The sequence below is a fragment of the Phaethon lepturus genome, unplaced genomic scaffold (genome assembly GCF_000687285.1).
Source record: "Phaethon lepturus isolate BGI_N335 unplaced genomic scaffold, ASM68728v1 scaffold12135, whole genome shotgun sequence".
In the NCBI taxonomy this organism is placed as follows: Eukaryota; Metazoa; Chordata; class Aves; order Phaethontiformes; family Phaethontidae; genus Phaethon; species Phaethon lepturus.
In genome coordinates this window covers 44,696-54,268 of record NW_010542698.1, presented here as the reverse complement: position 1 = coordinate 54,268, position 9,573 = coordinate 44,696, and the positions used below count along the sequence as shown (strand labels likewise).

Here is a 9,573-nt window from a genome sequence, read left to right as displayed (position 1 = left end):
GCAGGAATGGGAAGAGTCAAGGTCAGGGACAGAGCCCTGCATCACCCTGTGTCATGTGTGCAGCTAAGTCCTTAACCCAGCTTTATGCAGCACTACAACTGCAGATTGCTCCAAGCTGTTCCCAAGGAAGATGCCATGTGAGGGCTAATTCTTGTAAATCTCTGCATTATGTCCCAGTAAGTGCTGAGATGGGCTGGTCATGGACTGTGACGAAGCCATCAGCGACAGCTCTGCTGTTATCCTCAGTGCTTCTTTCTTCTCCTGACGTTTACTCTGCCACTGTGGGTATTGAGACTGTTTTCAGCCCCTCCATTGTCCATCTGTTTCTTTTGCAGGAACTAATCACTGCTTGGTACATTGGGTTCCTGACGCTCATTCTCTCCTCGTTTCTTGTTTATCTGGTTGAAAAAGATGTTCCTGAAAAGGATGCTAATGGGGTGGAGATGAAGGAAGAGTTTGAAACCTATGCAGATGCACTGTGGTGGGGACTGGTAAGTGACTCCAAAAATACCTTATCCCCTTCTTAAAAACTTCGTATCCAGGAAGAGGTAAAGTATTGATGTTATGGATTACAGTATAAGTGCTGCTAAATTTGTGTGAGAAGCATGTTACTAGTATAACATTATCAAAGTAGGGATGCCCCTACAACCAATTAACAGAAGTTACCTCCCTGGTGATTTTCAGTCAGACAAAGGCCCTTAGGTGCTTAAACGCCTTCCAGAAATCAGTCTGTGCTCCTGGCTTCTGGGAAACCTCTCTTTTAAGTGTAAACTGCACTGGTGGAGCCTATATGCCTATGGGAGACCTATCCTGCCTGTGAGAGTTACATGCCTCAGACAATGGCAAAACCAGAGCTGGCCAAACTGGGAGGTGCTGTTGACTGTCATGAGGGACAAGAGGCCTTGCAGAGGAATCTGGTTAGATTGGAGCAATGATTAATGGGATGACACTTAACAAGTCCAAAATGTCTCAGGAAAGGATAACTTGACACTTCTCTTGTGTCTCACATGCATTCGCCAAGAATCACTCAGCGAATGCCATTGGTGGTAGGATACTGAGCAAGAGAGACCTTTGATATATCTGTTCTTGCCTCTTCTGATGAAAACAGGAGTACTGGTTTGTGCCACTGCTCATCTGATTGCGAAATATTCCTCCCACCTGGCAGACAGAATTCATGTTCCTTTGCTACCATTAGTTAGGGTATGGGTATGAAAAAATATTCAGCAGCATATTTTTTATTTAATGCAGTTAATTTATGAATGGCAAGATCCTTTCCCACCATTATTAATCAAAAGGTCCCAAGTGTTGCATAGAACACCTGGATATTTTCATATCCTTACCTATCCAGGACATTTAGATAAAGTCTCATTAGTGAGACAAGGTACACAGCTGGAAATCAGCAGTTGTGCAGGAAAGGAGTAAGTTTTCACAAAGTCATCTTTGTTTTACAGAGACTGAGGCTTCAGGGAGAGGTAGCCCTGACTGTTTGTTAAAGCTCTGCAAGCTGTTAACTGGCAAGTCCCATTCCTAACTGTGCACTGGTGGTGGGCAGGAGACTCACTCCACGTGCAATGTCAGATGGAGTTCCCTTTCAGCAAATGCATCCCAGAGAGGCAGCTGCTTTAAGATTAAATCCATTATCCCTGGTGCAATGCCTCTGGACTGTGATGCCATTAAAAAAAATTGGTTGGTCCATCGTCAGGATCCTAATTTAAGAAGCTGTGCATGAGCACCTATAGAGCTGAATGAGTTATGTAGGTTTTGTGGTGACATTTAAAGCAGAGCTGTTGGCTTTGTTTTTCTTATGGGAAGTCCTGGTCATTCTGCCCACAGATCACCCTCGCTACGATTGGGTATGGCGACAAGACCCCCAAAACATGGGAGGGACGGCTGATTGCAGCTACATTCTCTCTCATTGGAGTGTCTTTCTTTGCTCTTCCTGCAGTAAGTACCTTCCCCCTCCTCTGCCACAGCCCAATGCTGTGCACTTGCAAAAAGAAGGTAAAGTGATCAAAACTGCCAGTGGAATCAAAATCCCTTTTTAAGAAGTGATTCAGACACTTTAGCTGGTCTATATTGGTAAATCAAACTCCTTTCTTCCCAACTTTGCTTAGAGCCTATTTGGAATCATATCTTACCCCAATACTCCTTGAACCATGTGTGGATATTGTCTGAGATAGATAGTGCTCATTGGCACAGGACAAAATTAATCCAGCAAGTGAACAGTCAGGCAAATCACAGGGCAGTTCATCAGCCTGTACCCTGGCCCGGGTTAGTTTACTGGTATTAACATAGCCACACAAAAAATATTTTTAAAGGATTTGGGGCCCATTGTATTAAAAATTATGGTTGAGTCCATTTTACCTAGCTCTAAACACTTGCAAGCCAGAGATCTACATCTGAGTGATCATCACAGTCCGGTGGTCATCCTTTATAGCAGTGCAGCTCTGCAGAGCATTTCATCTCACCTGTCTCCCTTACTTCCTAGAGGAGATCTCTGACACCACCACAGAAGCAGTATTTCTAGCCATTACGATTAAAGGGAATTTTGATATCAGGTGACAGTACAGGTATTTTTGATCTAGGCAGGTGAATACTAATCTGGCTGCTTAAGTAATGATCTCTAAATCGCTTTTGAAAGTCTATTTGTTCTCTTGTGTTACATAGGACAAATATTTGCCTTGTCTGCAAAGTCCTCAGCTAAGAATGAAACAAGATCTGGGTGAGATGGACTGAATAGAACCAGAAACCATCCCAAGTCCATATTTTAGGATATTTTTCCTTTAGATTGAGACTTGGAAAGAATTCCACAGAGGATGGGAGGTCCCACACACCCAAATCCGGAGTATGGTTAGCATAGCTCTTTTATCACACGAGCACAGTTTCACTCTACCCTGAGTGCAAAGTAAAACACTACCTGGACACCTCCATCTTGGAAGGATGTAGGCAGTAGACTGTCAAGAAGCCTGTTGAGGATGTTCACATGATTTGGTGTGGCCTGTGGCCCTTGAGATGATCATGACAAACTTGTGTCTCATGAGCAGAGCAGTGGGAAAGGCATGCTGTACTGCATAAAGGTCCCACGTAGCCATCTCCATCTCCACCCACAGATCTGTTTCCTCTCATCATTGATTCATTTTTTCTGAGTAAGAAATGCCTAAAATCTTGCATCACTCTATGCTTTCAGGGCATTTTGGGCTCAGGGCTGGCACTGAAGGTCCAGGAGCAACATCGTCAAAAACATTTTGAGAAAAGAAGAAAGCCAGCAGCTGAACTCATCCAGGTTTGCAGCCACTTATCCCCTCCTTGAAAAAAGTGTTGTCTATGAAGACTGCTGCATCAGGTTAACAAGGGCTGCCGCTTCCCCCCTGCCCAAATTCTCATTTCCCATTGCAGGAATGAGAAGCTCTGTTTGTAAAGGAGTCCGTTTTTTTCATGTCCTGCTAGATAATCCAGTGGTCCTTGCAGTTTTTGAGAAATCTTTCAATTCCCAGAATATCTTTTATAAGAAAGTTGTCTTTAGAAGAAAGGTCTTATCTGTAGCTTCTGGAAACCAACAGACTTCTGCATCAGTGCCACAAAATCACAGAAAACAAGCTGTCAAAAACATTCTTTTGAATATCCAGGTTTTGTCAGATCCCTTGAGAAAGTGCTTTTACGTGCAAAGTTGTGTTGTTATTAATGTGAAAACAGCAACAGAAGTAAAACAATAGACAGTGACTGTTTCAATCAAGGCAAACAACTAAAATAGTATGTGTGGTTTGTAAAAACTGAAACATGCCCTAGATTTTTTGTTATGTCACTGGATGATCAGAGGATTCAAGGGGAAGAGACTTCTTGTCTCACTTGGACTTCAGTTAAGGCCTTTGTTATGAATTCAGAAAATTAAGCTTGAAATTACTAGGCCGGGGCTGACAAATTTGACAGGAGTTACTCTTAGTAGGTGTGGAGCACACCCTAATGCAGTGAAGTAAATGGCAGCATTTCCACAGAGGGCCAGAGAAAGTATCAGATGGAAGCATTGGTTCTCAGGACTGCTCAGGATCAAACCAGTCCTCAGGAGAAACAGGCTGAGTGGCATATTATGCTGTTCTTATTAAAAACACTCCTTAGCAAACAGAAGGGGCTGCAGGGATGAGTGGTGAGTTGAATTCACCTTTTAAATTAAAGCATCTCCACTTAGCAGGTAACTAATTTAGCTACAGGGCGGGGTTATGTATATGCTCAGAGAATTTTGATTGGAGCTAAATGTTGAAAAAGAAAATTACTCAGCAAAATTTCCTCTGATGGTACATCAGACAGTAAATTAGCTTAAGCACTTCCAGAAATATTGGCCAGATCCCGCAGCGCTTGAAGCTCTTTTAGACATACCAGACAGGAGAATAAAACCAGTTTAGTCAAATGTAATGTCTTGTTGGTGTCGGTGGTTCTCTCTCATGTCCTGTCTCCTTTAACAGCCTCCCTGATCATAATTCAGTGTCAATAGTTTTGCTATATAGTGACAATGATTTGTTATGGCTGATTAGTAATTAATTTCCAGGTAGTCACTCAGGTGCATTGTTACGTTCTTTGAAGCAATCTGGCTACTGTCAGCCTGGGGTATAGCTTTACCTAACAGTAATTATTTTCTCTCCCTCGTAATTCAGGCTGCTTGGAGATACTATGCTACTAACCCCAACAGGATTGATCTAGTTGCTACCTGGAGATTTTATGAATCAATTGTGTCATTTCCATTTTTCAGGTAAGTGCATTGTCGACCTCTCCACCATCTTTTTCTGTGAAGTGTAAGGCAGGACAGGAAATGTAGACTTTATATATATCAGTAAGGCTTTTGTAGGTAACAGAGAGTTGCCAGTTAACTTCCTGCCTCAGACTAAAAAACATGCTTTTTGGCTTCTGGATCCGTCTCTTTTCTCTTCCTCTGCTGGGATATATTAGGGGCACATGGATAAGTCCGTCAGTGGCTCTCATGTTGGCATTAAACAAAGGAGAAGGCTGCCTCATCGTCACCTTCCCTTTGTAAGACTCTGGAGTTTATTGCCCTGGAAATCTCAATTTCTCCCTCTGAAATTTTGATCTTGATAAAGTTTTAGCCCTGGACTTCAGAGGCATCTGTACCTCTTGCACCCTCTATGATGGAATTGTGTATGTTAAGATATGGGCTATGCTGAAAATTCTTACTTTTCCCTCTCTAACTCAACTGGCCTGAGAATTGTGGTGTTCACAGAGGTGGCCATGGCATGTGAACATAGTTAATGCTTGTTAAATGCTTGTCTTTTGGCAACACCAATTGCTCAAGGGGATAATTCAGTGGAAGACAGCCAAAGCATGTTTAAAACTGTCTCTCACTGTAACTATTAACTGAAGGTTCATAATAAAAGTTTTTTGGAGTCATGGCTTTATTTTAATCACCACTTCTGAGTTCAGTGGAAAACACTCCATAGATAAAGACATTCAGACTTACTGGACATTCGTATGCTTATGGGTATGAGTCTGTCTGATCCTCACTTTTCTTGCCTGTCAAACTGGCAGATTCATCACCTTGAGCTCTTAACATTTTAAAATGTTGGCAACTGGGGTTGTTCAATCTGGAGAAGAGGAGGCTGAGGGGAGACCTTATCACTCTCTACAAATACCTGAAAGGGGGTAGTGGCGACAAGGGTGTTGGTCTCTTCTCCCAAGTAACCAGCAATAGAACGAGAGGAAATGGCCTCAAGTTGTGCCAGGGGAGGCTTAGACTGGATATTAGGAAAAATTTCTTTAGTAAGAGAGTGGTCAGGCATTGGAACAGGCTGCCCAGGGAGGTGGTAGAGTCACCATCTCTGGAAGTGTTCAAAAAACATGTGGACAAAAACTTTGGGACATGATTTAGTGGGCATGGTGGTGTTGGGTTGACGGTTGGACTTGACCTTAGAGGTCTTTTCCAACCTTAATGATTCTGTGAAAGCCAAGATTTTTGGCTATAGACTGTCAGCTGCTAATAATGGGTATTACTTATCCAAGTTTATGCTTCAAACTTTCATGCTGGACTTGCTGCTATGCCTCATTCTGAGAAAAAGTGCCCTTAAACTACTGCTCAGCTCAAACAGAAGTCTCCACATTTACATTCTGCTCACTGAGCTAATACTGCAGCTCCGGTTGGTGCTCAGTACTGACTTGAAGGAACATTTCAGGCTCCTGCCTTCACAAAGGGCAAATTACAAATATTAACTCTTTCTTTGTTTTATTCCCAACACATTTCTTTAGGACTGATTTCACTTATGTCAAAAAGAAAACCTCTAAGAAAAAACACAAGTGTTTAATTAAAGCTCAGTACATTCCTTTTCTTTATCCCTTCTCACTGTCCATCTATTCCCACATTATCCAGTATAGACTAATTTCTAGAGGGCTTCGTGACCTCAGGTTTTGTTCAGAGAACAATTCTTAGGCTTGCCTGAGTCTAGGCTCATTACCATGACTTCAAGCTTACTCATTGTATGTAGGTTCTTCTGTGATTCAAATGCAACCTGAAATTTAATAAGTGTTTTGCAAATAAGGTCCTGGGAGAGAGGGCAAAGGAGTTCACTTCTCACCAAAGACTAGATTGCCAGTCTAAGCAGCACAGATTGGTTTCAGGAACGTGTATCACTTTCTTTGCTTCATGGCTAAGTGAAAATGTAGCTTTTATTCTGCTGTCAGTTATGGTCACAGAACAAAAGAGGTATAAACTGTTAGCAATAGATTAGAAATTTCTGTTTAAAAAAATCTGCTGGGTTTATTATGTACTTATTCTTTCCTCGCTTTCTTGTAATGCTTCCTCTCTTCTTTAATAGGAAGGAGCAATTGGATGGTACTGCCAGGTATGTAGCTGTCGTTATTATAGCCTTGTTTTAATACAATTATTGGAGGGTGCAGGTTAAATGGTTCTTTGTGGATTCATGAGCTGTTAACCAAAACATGCTACTAACACCACAGGTAGTCATTAAAAATGATTAACCAATCCATTTCCTAATTGCTTGCTTTTTTCCCAGTTTAACACCACAGCTAAAATGCTAATCGGACAAATGCACTGTTGCTTGCTGATTGTATGTAAACAGCTTTATTGTTTGTTATGATTAATCATGGTCTAGATTTCTCCTGATCCATGCCATAGAGCCAGGGTTTAGCATCCAGATTGTTCTGGGGTGAATTTAGAGTTTCGCTTTGTGTTATTGCTCAATAGTCCTGCACAGAGCAATGTTGCGGTGTAAAGGATCAAGTCTGTCTCAATTCACCATGTGCAAAGATTTCTTGATGATAAATACAAAGATGGATGGCTAAGATGGACCAGCAGGATAGTCAATCCCTCTGGCAGTACTAAAAAAGCTACATTAGGTTTGAGGCCTTGGTCCCACCCCTGCTGAAACAGATGGGAAAGCTCCCAGTCACTTTGGGGAATTTACAAGCAAAGAGAATGAAGGAATCATCGACCTTAATACTGGTCAGTGCTGAAGGCTACATCAGAGCAGTCGTTGTCAATCAATCTGCAAGGTCTCAAATGGAAATGATGTATTTCTAAACCCCTTCAGCTAAGTTGCAGATTCAAAGAAGGCATAAAATAATTCAACCTCTTACGTCCAAAATGTGAAAAACTTAATGGTAAACTGCTATCAGTGGATCACCCACAATGAAAGTCAATAGAACTTAAAGGACAAATGGTTCCACAGACTCATGCTGAAGCTATTTCCATTTGCATCCCTATTTATAGTGCAGAGGAAAAGACCAAGAATTGTAGCAAAATTTGAAAACTGTTACTCAGAGATCAGGCCTGGGTTCCAGTCCCCAGCCTGATGAAAAGTATTCTTTTCGGTTTTGTTTTTTAAACATTTCATGCAACACATGACAGCTTCAATAAAAGAGTCTGAAAAAAACAGATTCACACTTGTTGTTCTCCTGTGAATTTTTGGGATTCAAACCTCCTTTAACAGAAAATAAAAACCTGGTCACAAATTTTCTTATGATACAGGCAAGTGCTGTAGTGTTGAATAATTGGGAAAAGATTACTTCCCCCTCCTGCCACCATCATCATGAGCCAACCTGCTCCTTGTCAAAGACTTCATGATGGGAGTAACCTCGTGAACCTTAAGGGCTATATATCCATGGCACTACCCAGGCTAAGCAGTCGTGAGCAAGCTCAGTTACATTAACGTAGATGTCTGGAGATTTTAGCCATCTCCAGGGTTGGCAGCAGCTGAATTGCCTTTAATATGTAGGAGAGATCTTAGGAGCTGAAATCCTTCTGAGTAGGTGACTCCAGATCTTGAACCAAAACGTGTTCTGACTCAGATGCAGCAGCGGATTAAAGTTAGGAAAGTGAATGATTGCTGCAGTTTGCTGTTGGTCAAAGTCCCCTAGAGAAGCTCCTGCATCTGCAGTGACAGAACAGTTCGTGGAGTAGCTTCTGAGTTACTGTATCTTTCAGACCAGTAGAAGAAGTCATTTTATGTGAAGCACTGGATTAAAAACTGAAAAATATGCCTCACAGCTCAAAATCTTTAAAACTGTAATCCCAAGACCCCTCATTCTAGCTGGATATATCTTGCTTTTATGTTGTTACATATATAATAACCCTTAGCAAAATCATCAGTAAACCTGCATTGGAGCCTTCCTGTTAGTGGGAATGTGTTTATGGAAATAAGCATTCAGTAAGAGTTGGAAACGCTCCAGGTAAACAGAAAAATAATGGTACTTCTGGGAGCATCCACTGACTTCAGTAGACATGGGACTGAGCCATAAAATCTGGTTGTTTTGACAGTCCCACCTCCCATCTCTCATAAAACTCTTGTTTATAGACCAGACAGTAAAAACACATTCCTCTTCCTTCTACAGTGATCTAGTACATAGAAAGTATTACTCGTACTCCACTGCAGTTTGCATTTAAAGCTGTATTGAAATAAATGAGCAATAAGGGAATGCAGTCCTAGTGGAGAGAACAGCCCATAAGTGCACTCAGTCTCCAGGTTCTTGCATCCATTAAGGACTTAATGGGAAAACTGTAGTAATAAACTGCATTGTTTGAACAATGGCTGATAAGGGAGAGAGAATAATCGGTCCAAAGCTTTCCCAGAAGAGTCAGAAAATTTAACTAGTTAATAAACAAAAAATGACACCTGTCTGTGTGAAAATACGAGGATGGATAGGACTTTAGGTGGCAGGGTTTCCATTCTGTGGTGTCAAAGCTCTTTAGGAACTCCGCGTTGGTAGAGCTGAACTCTGTGACAGACCCTTCCAGGATCTCTCCTGGGAAGCAGGAGCTGGCATCATGACAAAGTCACAGCTAGATGCAGTTCCTTGTTCTAAGATTATGTGGGAAGAACACAGGGAAGACAACAGAGTGGAAGAGTCCGTTGCAGGAGTTGGATCCCGATGCAGGGCTGCAGGGAAAGACTTGTGATAGTGGAAAGCTGACTAAAGTTTGGCAGAAGCCCAAGGCTTTATTGAAGCTCTCTTTAAACTAAAACTGTGAAGATGTGGGATATGATGAGGAGCACACTGGACTACCCTTGAGCTAGATAATAGGCTGGATCCTGTAAGCAGGGAAGGGAAGTGGTACGT

General features: G+C 41.8%; 1 protein-coding gene across 1 annotated transcript in view; it reads left to right on the top strand.

The window, feature by feature from the left end:
• KCNQ3 (potassium voltage-gated channel, KQT-like subfamily, member 3) overlaps positions 1 to 9,573 on the top strand; it is a gene marked incomplete at its 5' end in the record, with an annotated part of 35,066 nt that overhangs the window by 5,551 nt on the left and 19,942 nt on the right. The window contains 5 exons of the mRNA XM_010288119.1: positions 336 to 491; positions 1,834 to 1,944; positions 3,188 to 3,283; positions 4,647 to 4,741; positions 6,813 to 6,839. Coding sequence (XP_010286421.1) covers positions 336 to 491; positions 1,834 to 1,944; positions 3,188 to 3,283; positions 4,647 to 4,741; positions 6,813 to 6,839 — 485 coding nt within the window. The remainder of the gene's footprint in view (positions 1 to 335; positions 492 to 1,833; positions 1,945 to 3,187; positions 3,284 to 4,646; positions 4,742 to 6,812; positions 6,840 to 9,573) is intronic.